The 20,090-nt window shown below is 36.8% G+C and overlaps 1 protein-coding gene across 2 annotated transcripts in view; it reads right to left on the minus strand.

The window, feature by feature from the left end:
* Positions 1-885: 885 nt before the first annotated feature.
* cntn3a.2 (contactin 3a, tandem duplicate 2) overlaps positions 886-20,090 on the minus strand; it is a 91,013-nt gene continuing 71,808 nt past the window's right edge. For both annotated transcript variants that reach the window (XM_053642999.1, XM_053643000.1), the window contains 10 exons: positions 19,029-19,146; positions 17,865-18,023; positions 15,894-16,043; positions 15,142-15,212; positions 14,622-14,850; positions 13,344-13,453; positions 12,796-12,982; positions 11,350-11,462; positions 10,437-10,602; positions 886-3,667 (listed from right to left, as the gene is read on the minus strand). In XM_053642999.1, the coding sequence (XP_053498974.1) occupies positions 3,570-3,667; positions 10,437-10,602; positions 11,350-11,462; positions 12,796-12,982; positions 13,344-13,453; positions 14,622-14,850; positions 15,142-15,212; positions 15,894-16,043; positions 17,865-18,023; positions 19,029-19,146 (1,401 nt within the window). In that variant the 3' untranslated portion in view covers positions 886-3,569. The remainder of the gene's footprint in view (positions 3,668-10,436; positions 10,603-11,349; positions 11,463-12,795; positions 12,983-13,343; positions 13,454-14,621; positions 14,851-15,141; positions 15,213-15,893; positions 16,044-17,864; positions 18,024-19,028; positions 19,147-20,090) is intronic.

The raw sequence follows: 20,090 nt of genomic DNA on the forward strand, positions 1-20,090 counted from the left end.
AAACATCATCCCTAAACCATAACTGACTTCATGCACCTATAATATGAACAGCCATAATCAGAAGCTGAATCAAAACTACACAGTGGTCCAAATCCAGGACAAAGGTTTCTGACAGCTTTGACAGATCGCAATGTGGCATTTACATCTGTACAACAGGTCTGTAAGAATAACACATTCTTCTACTCAAAGAAGGCCAAAGAAGAGGGAATGTTCACTTGCATTTTGTGCTGATTTTCATTTGACTTTAAAATCAGTGCTCAATGCAAAGACAGCTGCAAAGTGCTGCACTTTACATGACCAATGCTAAAGACCATGGGCTTACTGTGATCAGCCTTCTATCTTATCAAGAGGACACTGGGAATGTCTGCAGTTGAGATGAAATGAGGGGGGGAAAAACCCTAAATATCGTTCATCAGCTCTGTCTGGACTTGTCTACTATAGCTTGCTGCATTGTTCAATTCACATCCATCTTCTTTTTGCTGCTCTCATAACCAGAATATACACCATTGCCTGTTCAGTCAAAACCCCGGTGAGCTGCACAGAGATATTTTAGGATGTTTTAATGGCTCCTGATTTACTGCATGGATCAGACACTGCATTTATCATTACATAACACAAGAAATATTGATGTGAAGATTAAAGCACAAGATTAATTTGCTTCCAGGTCATTTGCTCTTTGCTGTTCTACTAGAAAAATGTTAGACTAATGTCTAAACCATTGATCCAGACAAATTGCAGTCAGGATCTAAACTAGCCAAAACCTTTATTATATCTACAGGTTTAAGCCTCCTCCTCTTATGGTCCTGAAAACACAAATGTAGCAGCTGTTACTGTGTACACAGGCACAGACAGTTATATACCTCTCCAAGGAGGTAAAATAGTAGTGTTACAACCTGGAACTGAAATTATTAAATGTCAAATCCAAACAATATATAAGGTCTGGTGCAAGTAGTTGAACAAGACCAGGACAAAGAGAGTGGTTTGGTTACTAGTATATAACCAAAATATCCTAAACTTTGACCATCCCGCAGATCACTAATAAATCCATTATCAAAACATGGATAGAACATGACACAAGTGGGACAAGTGGCTATACACCAAAAGTCAGTGACTGTGTAAAGAAGGTATTAGTAAGAGAAGCAACCAAAACAAGTGGCAAAGATGCACAGCTCAAATGGGAGAAGTTGTTCCCAAGACAACCATTGTCCAGACATTTCACAAAGCTGGGCTTTATTGAAAAGTGGCAAGTAGGTTTGTAATGATAGACCCTTGTCATGACTCAATTTGATTCATGATGTAGGCTTCACAATTTAATTCAAATTGATTCTCAGTATATTTAGAACAAAATTATAATGAACAAATTTTTTTTACTGAAAAGAACAATGCAAAAACTATGTGCATATTTGTCCATATAAAACGAAATAAATCAAACATTGCCACAATGCACATGGTCACATTTTTCCCAGATTTCAAAATTGCTGTGGCCCAGATCCAGCCCACATACCATGAGGAATGATGGCACTTGGGCGGTCTTCTCCTGTTTGCCAGATTTGGGCCACAAGCAAGCCATAGCAACGCCACATGTGCCACATTTTTGAATGTGGCACAAAGGTGGCCCGCATTTCTTTTATGATATTTGGGCCATTTTCACTATTTACCACATAGACCACGTTAGGGTCACATCCAGATTACACATTGCCGTAAGCACTGCATCTTTGCCTGACAAATTCAGTTTCCCTGTTATTTGGGATATTTGGGCCATATTTGCTATTTTACATGTGGGCCACTTCAGGCTCATATCCATTTTGTCCGGGCCAAAAGCTGGCCAGCACTGCCACATCGCTGCTTGAAGTGGCCCACATCCGGATGGTATCCGGGTTGCATTGCGATGTGTCGTGTCACAATGCATTGTTATACCCCTAGTGGCAAGCCACATGAAATCCTGTTATAAATTTTCCAAAAGGCATGTTCAATGTCTGTGGTATAATGAGACCAAAATGTAACTTTTTGGTCTTAGCATAAAGGACTGCATTTCGGTGACTGCTCATCACCCTCGTGGGGATGCCTACAGTGAAGCATGGTGGTGGTAATATGCTGACAGTTACTCCTGGCCACTTGGTTGCTTCTCTGAACAAAGTACCCTGAGATGTTCAAAGTTTTGGATATTTATTTTTTATAAACAAATCATGATTGATATTTTTATGGATATTTGCCCTGTTTAAATTTTTTTTTGGGGGGGGGGGGGATTTCTCCTAATTTGGATTTCCATCCACAAACCTTTCCCTATCATATGACAGCTACCCTCCCCTTTTTGAACTGTTGTGTCACAGGTCAATATAACACACTCAGAGGACAGCACTATCTACCCCCTTTCCACATACAGGAAATCACAGATGTCCTTGTTTGGCTAATGTTGCTGTGATTGACAGGGCAGAGACAGAAAATCCATCCCTCCCACCCAGAGAGCTCAGCCAATTTTGCTCCCTGGCATGAATGGCAAATTAATTACATTCAGGTACAGGTTGTAACACTACCAAATGTGAATTAGTTTAAGGGGGTAAATACTTTTGCAACACAATGTACAATAATCTGACTTTTGCACGTATAAACCAGTCCAACTCTCAGTCCCTCTTTCTTCAATAATACAAAAAAAAAGTTATAGGCTGTTAGCCATCCCAAAGAAAATTCGTCTCATTAAAAGGCCTGAACAAATCTGTTGCTATGATATAATGCAGCTTGGGAGAATAACATCATATTATCAGCTTATATTAATACTCCAGTGGCATCTATAGACATGAGACATTATAAGCTAATAATAAATTGTAAGTCTGAAACTAAATATTACACTGTGCTATATTTGTATGTTAACAAAACCCAATAACTTAGTTCATGACATATAGCCATTGCTTCCACTAACCCAAAACAAATTGGCATCATAAGACACTCTCCTACATCCTCAAAGATAATGAAAGACTGAAGAGTAAAGGCTTGAGGATGTAAAGTTAAATTAAAGATATGCAGCTATTGTATAGAAGGCACAGTGAAAAATCATATTCTGTAAAATGGGTACGCAGAAGCTGCGGAGCGCCAGTGATATGTAACAATATTGTATAAAAACACTGATTAACTTTACATTTTCATATCAAAAGGAATAAAAAGCATGTTTGGACAAACAGTAGCTTAGCAACAAGATGGTGAAGGACATGACAAAAGACATGAACTACTTTGGCATGTAACATGGAAGTAAGGCATTTTGTTCTCCGCAAGGGTCACAGAGACCAGTTGGCAAGTAGTGCATATGAGTCATGACATCCGGGTACGGTACAAAAAAGTACGATCTAAATGTGGTCAGTCTATTTAAACACTTGCCTTGAGACCATAATATGCACACAAAATCCTGCAACGTTGAATTTCCTTGTCGGTTTTATCAAATGCACATGGTGCTGCCTCGGGTGAAATATGGGAAGGTTGGGTGTTTAAAAAAAATCTTTCAGTACACTGTTCTCATGATTTGTACGGAATGAGCACAGATGTTCAACTCAATAAGTCAAGTGCAATACTTGTCCTTTTCACAAAGTTGGCCTCATGGCAGTTAATGCGATGATAAAAAGCAAGGACAGGGGGATGGCGGTCAGTTGCCAGCCTCTTGAACCCCGTACACTCATACCTGTAACACAGTGAAAGACAGCGTCAACATATATCTGTCAAACAAATCAATTTATTTCACTCACACAACTAAAATTATGGCTTGCACTTTTAAAAAAGACTGTCTTCATAATTCATACACATGCATATTCTATTCATACTGTATACTGTTTATAATTATTATTTTTTTTTGCAATTTTGTTGCAATACTTAAAAAACTCAACACAATACAGTAATTAAGTCCTTGAATTAATTTATCAATAAGTGTTTGATATTTTTTTTTTTAATCTTTATTCAGCAGGTGTACTTTATTAAAAAGCACTTATCTTGTCCTATTGTTTTTGGTCTTTTTAAAATTTAAATGTTGTTGCAACTTCTCATCCAAAAACAAGGATATTTAATAAAATAAAAAAAACCCAAAAAACTTCTTAATTATTTTTGCCAATTTACAATTTGGCAATTTTTCATTGATTCTTAATGAACAGTAAAAGTGATTTATAAGTCATAACAGCAATGCAGTGTGCAACACGGCATTATGATGAACACTGATTCATCACTAATGTTAAAATGTTTATAAGTTGACAAGGAATTCATGAAAGTATTTTGTTCTACAGAACAGGATAAGAGGTTCCAAACGTAATTATGATTTATGCGTACAGGCTAGAAACTCTCACCCATCATTTAACAATGATAGCAGTCAGTAGATTATCAGTCTAAACTCAAAATTGATAATAACACAAACACAATTTTGATATAAAGTGGGTCTGATTATAGTAATAAACCTACACATCTCCTTTTACACTGCTCCACCTACAGCCTCAAAATTAATTTCATTTCTGACCAACAAAAACTAAACAATAAAAACTGACTCACACACAAACAAAACAGCAATAAGCCAGCATAATACCAGTAAATTATACTTGCACTAGTATGGAAATACAGTCCAATAACATGTTTTCCAGATTTAAGTTTTTAAGCAGATTTAAGCAATGTTTTTTGTGAAACACTGGTATAAAAATGATTGGTTAAGCCTCCCGTTGGAATAGCGTCAATGAGCCTCTTCACATAATATCTAAACGTTGGGACATTTGTAAATGGATTTAAGACTCCTTCATGCAGAACATTTCAAGTTCCTTTCTTGGGTTTGTGCATGTGGAATGTCCTCATCTGATTTTCAGATAGAACTCAAATCCACACACTGACCAATGACCAAGGCCACTGTGGTCCTGTAACCACTAGATTCAAAAGACCTCCAAAGCACTGATGATTCACTGCCATATTTTCTTGCCATCCCCTTTTTATGACAAATATACTGATGGTGTACATGCTCATGCATCCTCTTCCTGGCAAATACTGAACAACTCCATAATTCGCCATAAATGTTTCTTAAAGGCATATAATTTTTAATTCCCAGGAAAGGCTCCAGATCCAGTGCAGACTTGACAGTATAAAGTGGTTACTGAAGATGAATGAATGAATATATTTTTTCATGTCCATTGGGCAGGTCAGCAACCATCGATCTAGTTTAGTGCTATAAGCTTTTTAAAATTATTTATTTATTTATTTTTAAAACAAGGGTATTTCAGGTGATTTTATGTTTGACACAGAATAGAATTTCTGGAGATTGAGAGCAAAGAAAATAAGGACAACAATTAGATTATTTAAGGTGTCTTAAGTATAATGTACACTTCCCAGCTACTTTAACAGGAACATTCATGCTCATTCAAGCAATTATCCAATCAACCAATCATGTGGCAGCAGTGTAAGGCATAAATTCATGCAGATATAGGTCAAAAGCTTTAGTTGTTCACGTCAGACATCAAGAATGGAAAAAAATGATCTCAGTGATTTTGACCATGGCACAGTTGTTAGTACCAGGTGGACTGGTTTAAGATCTTTCAGAAACTGCTGATTTCCTGTGATTTTTGTACACAACAGTCACTAGAGTTTACACATAATGGTGTGAAAAACAAAAACATCCAGTGAGGGAGAGAGGCCAGAGGAGAATGAACAGGAGTGTAAGGCTACAGTGGAAGCAGGCTCAGTGATCCTGGAAAGTTGGAAAAACATTACTGGGTCTTTTTCCAATCTTCAACTGCCCAGTATTGCCTGTGCCCACTGTAGCCTCAGATTCCTTAAGCTCCATAAAGAAATCCTATTTTAATTATTATAAATTCAGATTGTTTCCTTTTTATTTTGGCAGGAGAATATGAAATAATAGAAATATAATTTATTCACATCAGAAGTATATTTTGTGGTCTATAATCACCATACAGTAGATTTTTTATAACAGCATATATAAATGCATTGTTGGGGAGCAGGTAATTAAAAGTAGTGACATTACTGACTTAACTAAACTTTCAGTAGCGTGACACTAGCTCTGCTACTTTAAAATAGTGTAGCTTTTCCAGTAACAAGCTACTTTTTCAAATGAGTAGCGATGTAGTGTGACCAATAATTTGTTTGTCCAGTTATAATAGTGCACTTCACTGCATATCTGTGGTGCCCACTTGCTTCACAGGAATTAAGAGCCTCATAGTAATGCACATGGATATGAAGAGACTCTGATGGACACGTAAAGCGACCAACCACAGTTTGTTGCATGATCTATGGGGCGGATAAATGATAATACCATTATAAATTAACACTGGAGTTTATTCTCTGACACAGAGAATATTACTGCTGCTTTGTTGTTAATAGGCAACACAACACAATGTTTACATTTACTTACAAATAAAATAAAATAAAAGAATTCGATAAGTTTATCAGTGCATGCCAAGGGATTTATTTTATGTTCTGTAAAATAAATAAAATTTTATTCACCACACATTCTCTAAGGTCATACTCAGTTTTGCTATGATTGCTATGGTAAAATCACCTTCACAACTTTAGCAAAACCATGTATGACTTTTAAAAGAAGTCTTTCACAGAATCTGCGTGGCCAATGAAAGAGTGCGAGGAGCTGTGAATTTGTTTATTTGACACTATTCTTCATGTTGGCCTTTTCTTGCGTGAAAACAAGGCAACAGTAGACAAGCCACTCACATAACATATTTATCTTATCTACTGTATTGCTAGTCTGACATTAGCAAAACAGACCATAAACAGTGCCCTCCACTAATATTGGCACCCTTGGTTAATATGAGCAAAGAATGCTGCGAAAATTTGTCTTTATTGTTTAACCTTTTGATCTTTTGTTCAAGACATTCACAAAAATACTCTGCTCTCATGGATATCAAACAATCACAAACAAAACACAGGTTTATCCAAAAAAACCCTTGTTAAATATAGGTGTGCAACAGTTATTGGCACCCCATGAATTCATATGAGAAAAATATATTATGACGTATATTCCCATTGATATTTGACAGTTTTTAGTCATTCATAACAATGTGGAAGACCAAGGAATATAGCTGTGATGTGCAGCAAAAGCATTGAAAATTGAGCTTCACAAAATAGTTAGTGGCTATAAGAATATAGCAAAAGCACTGAAAATGATTGAGGTGTTCAACATCCCTCCTCATCCCATTTTCATATTGTTGAAAATTGTTTACCTTTACTTCAGGGATTATCCCACTTTACCCTTATATTGATTTTCAAGATGGCATCCATGTGAAATAAGTGTACTGAAGGCAGAAAACAGTACTTGCAGGCATGGATTTTTGGGGGTCTAGAAAGAGTGGCCTCCACTATGATTGGATGCTTTCAATGACTCTGCAGACTAACGAACCTCATAACATTTTTGTTTTTTGGGGTGGCTGTGGCTCAGGTGGTAAAGCGGGTTGTCCACTAATCGTAGGGTTGGCGGTTTGATCCTAGGCCCACATGACTCCACATGCCAAAGTGTCCTTGTGCAAGACACTGAACCAAGTTGCTCCCGATGGCAGCTCTACTACCATTGGTGTGTGTGAATGGGTTAATGAGAAACAGTTTAAAGTGCTTTGTAGAACTGCTAAGGTCAAAAGGCACTATACAATAGACCATTTACCATTTGGTTGCCAGGACACGTCTATAGCTGACTCTACCATGTTTGGAAGATTGAGATTCAACTCACAAAATCCATGCATGTTTACAGCAGATTTCTCCTGATAAAAACAACTGTAACTGTATTCTCTGTTGCAGTTAATAAGTTTCCCTGGTACAACTATCCTAACATGCAATCACATGTTTAACAAATGACAACAAACAGATAATTCAGTAATTGACTACTACATTCTGACATGTTTATTGGTTACACAAAGTGCATGTTTTTACAAAGTGACATTTTGTGAAAATCATTTGAAATTATATAAGGTATAGCCAATTTTATTAGAGCAAATCTGCTGTCAACATGGACTAAAACTGTGACTTGAAATATTCTGTTCAAGTGCCTTAGTAAAGTGCTGGGCCATCACAGGCCCATCACAGGCCACCACAGCTTCATTGATCCATGGCATAGATTGTACAAGTCTCTGGAACTGTATTAGATGGATCAAACACCATTCTTCCAAAAGATAATCCCTCAGTTGGTGTATTGATGGTGGTGTAGACCGCTGACTAACATGTTGCTCCAAAAAATTCCATACCTGTTCAACTGAGTTCAGATCTGGTGACAGGGAAGGCCATAGCATATGATAATTATCATTATTTTCATACTCATCAAACCATTAAGTGATTCCTCATCCCTGTGAACAGGGGCAGTGTCATCCTGTATGAGACCACTCCCACGTCCAACAGGATATAAATGTCCCCAGTGGTGCAATAGAAAAGCCTTAATGCTCAGATATCACTAGTTCAAAAAACCTGACGATGCCAAGACAGCAAAATTGGCCGTGCTCTCTGGGTGTGAGGACTGGCATACTTGCTCTTCCCTGTCAATCACAGTGACACTAGCCAACTGCAGGCGTCTGTGAGCTTGTGTGTGGAGATGTGGGCATGCTCCTCTAAGTGTATTACACTACCCTGTGATGCAGCATGATCAACAATTCAAAAATGTGGTTGGCTGACTCCACATACCTTGGAGGAAACATCTGCACCTTGATTTGTCAAGAGTGTAGTGATTTTATGGCCATGGCATTCAAATAAACAGAGACAAGCAGTTTAATTTATATTTATATTGTTATACACTAAGAAATAATAAATTCCAGTGCCCTTATGCAATGAGGACATGCATGTCAACTTTTTCCAGTTTGAGCTGTGCTAAAACCAAACATGAATGCAGGGCTTATTATAGCATGCCCGTGTGAGTATTTTTCATCTGCTCCTCACTGGCAAAAAAAAAAAAAAAATTTAAAAAATCATACTGTCAAGATTTGGCTAAAATATTTTTTTTCCCTTCATGCCATAATGATTTCCACTACATTAGATCTCCCTTTAATGATGAAATAAATCCTGCATAATCTTAGCAACTATAGTATATTTACCATTGTATCTAAGATTTCTGCATATTAGGAATTATTAAAATGACACAATTAATTAGTTTCAGTTCTAAAAGCAAGACTGCAATCTGGGAAATGCTTTATATATATATATATATATATATATATATATATATATATATATATATATATATATATATATATAATTTCTATCCATTCCGGTCCCAGAACAAACTAATAATTTAAATAGGAGTATCTAGGCCAGGAGTTGTGCACACAAGATTTAATGAGCATACTTTAATTAAGTTTATGAGCTGGATGTGTAGCAACTTTTAAGATGATCAAATTACACACATCCCCATAATAATAGGCACTATGTGTTTAATTGTATGTTTACCACTGAAATAAAGAAACGTACCACAGTAAAATCAATATGGTTAAATTAATTCTTAATTGATTGCTCTGTCTAAACGCACCATGTTTCTAAGTGCATTTGTATTTAAAAAAAAAGACTATTAACACTAGTCGTACTATTCTGTGCTATACTACGAATACTCTGAAAATGCCCAAAGGTTTGTTTGTTTATAAGAAGTGGATTTTGAAGTCCAAGAGGACTGAAAATGTGAAAAGCCTCCCTCACCTCTAGTTTTGTCTGTTTGTACCTCAGTATGTAGGAGGGAGTTGAGATCAGGCAGAGATGGATGGCAAGAGCTATAGATAGTTAATAAAGATCACACTACTTAGCCCAGCGGAGGATACAAGGTGTACACTGCAAATCTCAAATCACTGAATGCTCATTTAGTGAGCCGCATTAAATGCTGAGGGGTGCAATTCCTGTGAAGGGATTTTCAAGAATTTGCACCTGCTCTTTTTGCATGGTGGACATAATAAACCTGCAAACGTTATGAGGTTAATTTTATGCTGCCTACTTTAACTGGAGGTATTTATGTTTAATTTCTCTTTGATGATATTTATTCTTTATATTGCATGCTATGATGCACTGTACATGGGTGATAAATGTAACTGAATGTTATTCTGGCAGTGGCCTGTTACTTCAATACTTAAGTATCTCAAAATATTAGATAAAGGGCTCTGCTTATTTAAATAAATAAATAAATAAATAAATAAACAAAAACTTGCTTTTCCTACATGTTGTTAAGTTAATGTGTATCTGGAATAAGCCACTAATGGCCAAGTAAACCAAGACTGCTTTCAAATTTGGTTAATTGGTGCCGTGGGTGCACAAAATGCATGTACAGAGTTTAATAATTGGTGACTTTCAGATTTTTCTCCTTTTAGTATAAACTAGGTGGTTCTATTCTTGGATATGGTGAGCCTAGCTTTTATCTTGAATGGCCTATTTGAGTTTTAGTAACTAGTGCGTGAAACTGACAATAAATCCAACTCTATCTAGATTACAACAAGGCTTCTTACTCAGTTTGTGAATGTTGATGGGCTCAGTGGGCATGCCGTCTCCGCTGTCGCTCAGAGCACAAATCTGAATGATGTAATTATCGTCGGCAGGGAGGATGAGCTCCACAGAGGTAACGTTAGTGGTCACTGTGTTAATCTCAGTATGTCTGTTCCTTGTGTAAGAAACCTGGAGAATGGGACAACAAAAAAAGCTTTCTGATTGCAATCATATCAAGTCAAATGTATAATAAGTTGGATTCATAGTATTAATATCACAATCATATGAGCTTATACCACAGCATGATTGAATGCTCAAATCTGATTGGTCAAAAGGTGTGCATTTTTTCATATAACAGCAGAGAGAGAGAGACAGGGAAAGAGAGAGAGAGAGAGAGAGAGAGAGAGAGAGAGGCTTTTGCAGAATGACTGTTTATCACAGCTGTTATTATTGGCGACTTAAGTCAGTGATTTAAGTTCAAAAGTTACACCAATATTTATGCAATGAAAGTGTATGTGCAGCCCAAAACAAGTATTTAAGCATGACAAACTGTGGTTACATCAAGCTATCAGAAAGTAGCATTGGACTTAATGCTGTTCCTTGCTCAAGCTGATATTGCACAAGAAAACTGGGCTTCCAGGGTCTCCAGACTTGTATTTGTCTTTGGCAAATGACATTTCTAAAGTCCACTGTCTGAGGTCTAAATACCAATGTGAGCAATTTTGGCATTAACCTCTCAGTACGTGCATGTAACTCTAAATACGGTCATGACCAAGATATTACTGTACCAAGTATAACATACATTATTTTTGATTGTCATTCAGTTTTGCTATAATCCAGGACAAAAACATTTTGCTCTTTTAACTTTTTTTTTAATGGTCTTTTTTTTCCTTTTGTTGTTGTACATATATTTTTCCATATAATCTTATACCTTACCTTATATCCCGTTACCTCTGACTCCATCTCCATGGTAACTACAGGGTCCCAGTGAACAGTCAGCTTTGAGCCAATCAGATTCCACTCCACATTTACTGGTGGCTGTCCTGGTGCTAAGGAAAAAGAGCACTAATCATTCACTGATATAGCTTTACTACTTAAGCATTCATGTAGAAAGTCCAAAATACTACTATATATGTGGTGCAAATAATAACACTGTTCTAACTGTATTACCTAACGACAGTTATTTTTGATGATGTACAAATGTGTGTGTGGAATTAGAACACAACCACAGAGATGGATATAGCTACATATAAGCACACTCATGAACATCTAAAAATGCTATTGTTAGGTAATAGGCTGGGGGGGAAATGTTCTGCTAGTGCCATAAAACAAGGAATGAAACAAAGACCTATCTGAATTTTCTCCCTGAGTTTCCTCCCTTGAGATGCTTTGTCAGGCCTGAGGCCTTGCCAACCCCAGAGCATGATGCTACGTCCAGTGTCCTTGATTGTAGGAATGGGGTTACCAAACATAATGTTTTAAGACAAAAGGACTCACAAACCTTATCCAAAAGCTCCCAGATTTTGTCACATGACACTCTCTCATAGAGGCCAGATCTGTGAAGCGCCGATAATATTGTAGAGGTCTGCACAGGTTCTCCTATTTCAGCCAGTGCGCTCTATAACTCATTCAGTGTCGTACACAGTAAAATCTCTAGTGTTGAATTAACACCCAGAGTGTTCATTTGTGTCCAGTGGACTTATATAAACACTGTAGGGTGTAAATTTAACACTCTGGGTGTTAAATCAACACTGGGGATTTTGCTGTGTAGCTGGCCTCTTGAACACTCTGACAACTTCCCTTCTTGCCTGTGTTTTCAATTTAGAAGGATGGTCTGATCTTGGTAGTGTCTGGGTTGTGTCGTATTTTGTTCCACTTTCTTATAATGGATTTTACTCCTAGAAGGTTCAAAGCATTGCTAATCGTTTTCATCCTAACAGCATCATCTCTAAGGTTCACTGGCAGTTACTTGGTCCTCATAACAGCAGGACTAATCTGATCTGCAGTTTTAGCTGTGACCTCCCAAACAGGTACATTTAAAATGAACACAAGTGTATCTTGTTTGACATATTTAGTGTGAGTGCTCAAGAAAATCAAATACTAGTCCTAATTTAGACTGTTAAAAGAAAGGGGGTGAATACTTATCAATTAAGCAGCTTTTAGATTTAACATTTTTAAAGTAATTCTGAGGACATCTAAAATTTTTTTTTTAATTTTATTTACATAGAGAGTCACATCAAAAGGAGCAGAAAACAAATCTCATTCTAATACACTTAAATTTGATTTGTGAAATAATCACTAGAGGGTGAATACTTTCTAGAGGTACTGTATACACTATGTAGACTCAGGCTAATTCTCTTGGTGGTGTTGTTTTCTACTCACGAGACTTTTTGGTGGTGATGTTAATGGTAGGTGTTCGTGGCCCAGTTCCTGCTGTGTTGAAGGAGCTCACTGTAAGGAAATATTGAGTGTACCCCTTCAGGCCACTGATGTTCACTGTGTACTGATTTGCAGACACTCGCACTTTCCCCATGGTCTCTGGCTTAGTGTCATCTTCCCAGTACATGACCTGTGTTTGCACAGTAGAGTACAGAACACAGATTGATGTGAAAAATTTTGACTTGGAAAAAGTCATGAAAATGTAGAAAATTTACAGTCAGTGCACAGTCCTATAGCCTTAACAGTATATGTTATTACAGTGATATGAATTTATAGTAAATAATGTAATATTTTGTAATGTAATAATGTATGGTTGACTGTTTCTATGAAGCTGTACTTAAAGCCAACCCTAAACAGAAGCAACCTCAATTGTATTTCCAAATGGAATGTTGTCATGTTCATGGAGAGACCAGGTGCAATGTGGGAATACCAGTGATGCATTTCAACATGTGGGTGAGTCACTTTCTTTTACAAGGTTGGGAAAGACATACCTCATAACCCAAAACTCTTTCGGGAGAGTCAGAGAGTGTCTGCCAGCTCACTTCAAATTCGGTGTCAGAAATACTTCGGGCCCAGACGCCCCCTGGCATTCTGCTGGGCTCTGTAAGAAAGGAGAACACCAGAGAGGACTGTAGAATGTAGAATGTTAAAAAAAAAAATAGACAAAAAAGAAATCAGTAGTGCAGGCAACAATTTCTGCAAAACACAATGCTCAAATGACAATCTGCAGTAAAACTGATATAAAGCCTTTTCACCAAGACTGTAAATGATTATCCCTTAGCTTAATTTGAAAACTGATTGGCACAAAAGAACATCATCAGTATAGAAATTAAATTAATGCCAGGGCTTGGTGACAGGTCATTATCGCCCTGTCAGCCCTTTCTTGCATAAACAATATCTAACTGCCTATTAAAAAACTAAAACCTCTGTGTCTTTCTAACTTCCTTCCGCATAATTATCTTGCGTGATCAGTTTTAGTGTCAACACAGAATTCACCTAACGCTTACATATGCATTACTGTTAGAAGATTTACACAATAAAATTTTAAAAAAGTGCAACTATATGCTCAAGTAACCATTCTGGTCATGTAAATCACTAATAACAATAACAACACAGTAGAGCAAAATGTAATATTTTATATGAGACCATATAAAATAGATGATGAGATTTTGCTATGTGCTGAGTCATCAAAATGCGCTCACTGTGGATTATCTAAAATTCTGAAATGTGTACAACACAATTTATTTTTCTGGATCTCAATCTAAACCAAAAAGCATAGAACAACCTTAGTCAGCGTAGCATGGTTATCACATCACCATGCAATATTTGTTCATGGAAAAAGGCTAATGTTTTGTGCCACACACATCATCCTTTGTGTGTGAGTAGGTGGCAGACTGAAGATTATTCAAATCATGCCTTCAAATGTTCAATAATAATTCTGTAATAATGGGTATAAAGTGAGTTAGAATTAAAGTGCAAGTTTAAAGTTTCTATTGAATACTATATATTCCATTATTATGAAAATATTTATGGTAAAATTAAAGCTGTGATGATATAGCTGTATGTTAGTACAGTGTTCAAATCGGAAATATTTTCTGAAATCTGAAAAAAACTAACAAAAAACATTATTGTCATTAAATTTGAAATATCTGAAAATGTGAAGGTTGTAGGAGATACAGTCATGTATCATCCCCCAGTTAAAATGAGAGGTGGTAGTTAAAAATACCTGTACCTGTGTGTGGTGTGAAGAGTACAGCTTGTACACTCACCTTCCTCTGCTGAGAACACTGTGGTGACAGGGCTGAAGGGTCCCTGGCCTTTCACGTTGTACGCACCAACTTTCACAGTGAAAGGAGAAAATGGTGCAATGCTCTCGTTGCGGTAAACATAGCGACCTGGTGCTGACGTCACAACATGTGTCCACGTTAGCTCACCTAGCAGCCGCAAAGCAATGATATAACCAAAACCATCTCCATTCTGCAGCTCCTCAGGCACAGGCTGTGAGGAAAAATACAAAACTATAGTCATATTAAAACACATACACCATGTTCCCAACTTATGCTAATCTAGAGCTTGTTGTCACTTGTGGAAAATGCACAATATGACAAGAAACTTGTTTGTAATAAGAAGCCACTGCTGAAAATAAATGGCATTATAGGACCCTAGGGCCCAGCTGGAGAATAGGTCTAGCTTTGGCTGGGGGTAATAAACACTGCTGTTCAATTCCATTCAATTAGGTGAAACCATTAGCTCACGCAAAGGGACTGGTAATACAGACAGATGACTCACCTCCCACGTTATTACCAATTCAGACTTGGAGCCTCCCCCACCGCCAACATTAGCTGGTGCTGTATCAGGAACTGGGTACAACAGCACAAAACATTCTGCACTGAGAGCAGCACACATATGGCACCTGTCTATGCTTGGTACTCGTTTTGATCATTCACTGACTTTTATTTTCTTTCCTTTATTTTTAGCCTCGTTATAACTTTCATATGTAATAGGGCTCTGGTCACACAACAGCTACTTCAAATTCAAATTGTATTTGTCATACACACACAACCATATGTAGTACAACGTGTAACAAAATGCTTTTATGACCATCCATGACATAACACAGAATTTATATAGACACTGAAAGTCCTTTTAAACCTTCATTCAAAGCTTCAATCCTAATGCAACAAAAGAAGGAAGTAGATGATGGGCAAAATTGCTTTTGAACTAATAATATAGGCTTGTATCACCTACAAATCATATATATGTATGCTTTTTGCTTTGATATGCACATTACATTATGGCAAACAGTTATCATCAATACAGTAATAGAGTGCCGCTTATTCTGTTTTCATGATGATTTTCTTCTTCATTTTTATATTCATGAAAGAAACTGAGGCAAATACATAAAGACTGGTGTTAGAGAAATAATATCTAGTATTATTTAAGCATTACTCTAGTAATAACCTTCATATTATATCATATAGCATCTTATCACTGTATCATACTGTAGCATATCATCTTGCCAGTGGAATGTTCGGACTAACCTGCATCCTCGGTTCTGGTCTTGAGTGACGCCGGGCTTGGTTCCCCTACGCCAACGCTGTTTCTAGCCAGCACTCGGAACTCATACTCCACCCACGCATTCAGGTCCACCACTGTAGCAGTCAAAGTGTTCCCATCTATCACCTCGGGTACTGAGAAGAGATACACAAGATCTAGCCTAGACAAAATGATCGTGATTACCTGCAACTCCAACAACAAACGCAGGCTCACATCACATCACACATTTTTTACAGTAAGCTTGGGATGCCAGGCACTGTCACTATATCTAACACTCATGTTCTTTGCAATTAAATTCATTTGTATTTGTATAGCGCTTTTTAATAGATATTGTAATAGAATGTAGATTTAGATCACTTAGAGATGACAGTGTAAAAGAAAAACCCCATGAGACAACACAACGAAGTGGCCTTGAAAGAAACCAGACCTGGTTCCTCAAAAGGGAACCAGTCCTCTTTTGGGTAAAATTGAATAGTGTGATTATAAATAATATTTTATAATGTCAGTGCCTCCAGAAAATTATTCAACCCTCAATGATTATTTCCCTTTTAAAAAAAAATGTTTTTATTTAAGAATATCAGAGTGGGATTTTTTTTTTTTGCTCCTTTTGAATTGACTCTCTATAGAAATCAAATTAAACAATGTATTTTGATGCCATCAGTATTATTTGAAAATAAAAAACCTAAAAACTTAATTTATAATTATTCACCCATCTCAGAGTGAATATTGCTTGGTTGTCTGGGATGTGTCTCTATGAGCTTATGAGCTTTGCACATTTTGATGTTGGCATTTTCTTTCTTTCTTTTAAATTTTCATTGTCAAATTAGATGAAGAATATTTTACTGCATAATTTTAACACAAAACTTTTTTCAAGCCATTCCTTTTTTTGCCCTGTGCTTTGGCTTACTGTCCTATTGGGACATAAATTTTCACCCTGGCCACAGATTTCTGGCTTAGTGTTACCTGGGTGTTGGACTGTATTTCGTCTGAACCAAAAATAACACTTTGCTTTTAGACCAAACAGCTCAAAATCTTTTCCCAAAAGCTTTCAGAGTTATTCATATTCCTTCCAACAAATGAGAGGTGTGCCTTTATGCTAGCCTTTTCTGAAGTGGCTTCCTGCTGGCCACTCTCCAGTAGAGGCCAGATCTGTGAAGAGCTGATGATATTGTTGAAGTCTGCACAGGTTCTTTCATTCCAGCCAGTGAGCACTATACCTCCTTCAGTATCATAGCTGGCTCTTGAACGTTTCTCTGAAAACTGCCCTTCTTGCCGGTCTTCTCGATTTGGAAGGATGGCCTGATCTTGGTAGTGTCTGGGTTATGCCATATTTTCCCCTTTTGTTATAATGGATTTTATAGTGCTCCCAGAAAGTTTAAAAGCTTTCTGAGTGTTTTAATAACCTTTTTATAATCTATTATACCTATTTAACCTATTTGTTGTGTAAGCATACAACAGGACAAAGGTGGATTTAAAATTAACATAGGTGTACCCTGTATTTATAATATATAGTGTGAGCGCATAAGAAAATTAAAGTCCTAGTCCAAATTTAGACAGTTAAAAGAAAAGGGGGGGGGGGGGGGTGCAAGAAGAGAAATAATCACTAAGGGGTGAATGCTTTCTGCAGGCACTATATACTGTATAATATAAACTCAAGTAGTGAGTGTGCTGAAAAAATGTTCAGTCATGAAAAAATTTCAGTTCTGTTAATGGAACATCATTTCTGTAATATAATAACATTTTACAAAATAGTTTTATCATACTCATTAGGGAAATTAAGCCTAGCACAAAGTTGTTTATTGTGAAACCTTTAAATTGGTCATTTTCATTTGAACTTTGTAACCAATTTCAAAGGAATTTTAAAGGAACATTGGCTGGTGAGCTCCAGAGAAAGCCATTACACATTAAAACAAAGAGCAATTTACTGTATATTGTCAAACATAAGTTCTCTTTACCTGTATTCACTGCCTGCCATCCCACAGTGAATGCTGTTTTGGTCTGGATGATGTAGCTGAGGATGGGACTGCCATTGTCCTGGCCAGGCCTCCAGGAGAGTTGCGCTGTGCTGTCTGTGATCTCTTCTACTGTTACACTGTCTGGAGCTCCAGGGGGACCTGACTCAATTCAACAATTAAATTTTTAATTTATGACTTCATTCATTTATTTACCAAAGGTAAATTATTTTTTGTCACTTATCCCAACTTAGGTGAAAGCTAGGATCAGAGAGCTGGGTAAGCCACTGCACAGTGCCACTTGAGCAATAAAAAGGTAATGGCGAGAATTGGAAATCTCACAGTTCTTGAATTTGTACTCACTAATCCAGACTAAATATTCTATGGTTAGCTTCAGTCACACTAAAACCCTGGAGCTGTCGAGAAAAACAAACACTCTCTTCAGGCTATAATATTACATTAACTGGCTTAATGTGATGGAAGGCTGTATTTGCAAGAATATGACAGTGAACTAAGCTTTCTAGTGTGTTACTTGTTTAAACAGAATACTAAAGTGTTTTAAAGATACAATATGTAATAAACAAACAAACAAACAAACAAATAAACACCATCATAAATGATACCATTATTTCAAACCTATCACTCAAGCACTCTTGTTTGTAAACAGACTACGATAACATATAATAATAGAGATACTTTATATTTTAATCTCTGCTAAGCTGCTGTACTATTTCTAAGCCTGCTTTAATCTTTTAAACTGCAGATGTTGACCATGCTGGGCAAAGATTAATTAAAAGGTATTGATCCTCTAAAGCTCATTAGTGTTCTATGATAAACACCTTTGACAGATTCCTCTAATTAACTCATACTAAAGGAACAAAACAATGGATCAATTCATATTACATGGAGAGCACACACACACAAAAAAAATTAACACGAGAGTGCAAGAGTTTGGTTTAAAGTGCTTAAGTTATTCATTTGCCAATTAAAAATATTTTCTACTTGCAACATGAATATAACTACATGGTTTTACATTCTGACATGCACATACATTTTTAAAAAGATAATTATTATGAATAATATAATGCATTAATTATAGTCTGTTCCTTTTCACACGTGTTTCATTGTGTTATATATGTAATTGTATTTACAAATAAATTTTTTTACCTTTTACAATCAAAATGGCAGCCGCCGACAAGCTTTCTACATCAGTGTCGATGACGCAGACATACTTCCCGGCATGCTTCAGTTGAATATTGCGTATCATTAGATCTCCAGCCACCCCCTTTGTGCAAAAACACACACGCACACGCACACACACACACACACACACGCACACACACTTGCTAAACTGTACAGGCGTAACTAAATATCATGCAAATGAGTATATCTAACACATATTCAGATGACTGCACACAGAACTATAGAATGTGCATGAAATTTACATATTTGTCGGTGTAATCACTTAAATCACTGTAAAGATAGCAATAATTTCTGATTGGAGAACTTGAGCACAAGAGGTGCAGTGATTGGATGCAGCGTGCAGACAGCCTGACTTACACAACAGTGCTTGTGATGAATGCAGATTCACATGGGTGCAATTAAACAAATAAGTTCATTTTATAATGATAAAGAAGCTGTAATGTTCAGGGCAAGCAAAAGGTAACTTTGAAATGCAACTGGAATGCCTACTTTGTATATATATTTGTATACCCGAAATATAAATGACGAGTAGTGGTAATGTTGTCTACCAGGCATTGCTGTAGCTTGTATTTAAATTGTATACTAAAAAATCATTTTGGGAGTACTTATACATTAAAAGAAAGACTCTTCCCTAGATAAAGTCACTAGTATTGACACACATACAAACCCATGATTGCTGGCAGCCTAACCTTAGCACCAATCACAGTAAAACCAAATGCTCATAAACAAATGCACATGCATACAAATAGACACTAAATGCATCAGGCCGGCAACTCATCTGGAGCTGGACTAAAGAGCTGAACACTGAAGGAGAAGATCATGCAATTAAGGTACCTAATAAAGCACTTTCATTCCTTTAGTACAGGTTGCCAAAGGAGCGGCCAACAGGGACACATTTCCCTTCTCCATTTCCTTTTCACAACACTAAAGTAAAGAGGAATTCCTGTGTTCGACTGTGTTCTGTGGCTTCAGTGATTCATTTCCTTGGGCCATATAACAAATAACAATGTAAAATATGTTCTAATC

The sequence above is a fragment of the Ictalurus furcatus genome, chromosome 15, assembly GCF_023375685.1.
Source record: "Ictalurus furcatus strain D&B chromosome 15, Billie_1.0, whole genome shotgun sequence".
In the NCBI taxonomy this organism is placed as follows: Eukaryota; Metazoa; Chordata; class Actinopteri; order Siluriformes; family Ictaluridae; genus Ictalurus; species Ictalurus furcatus.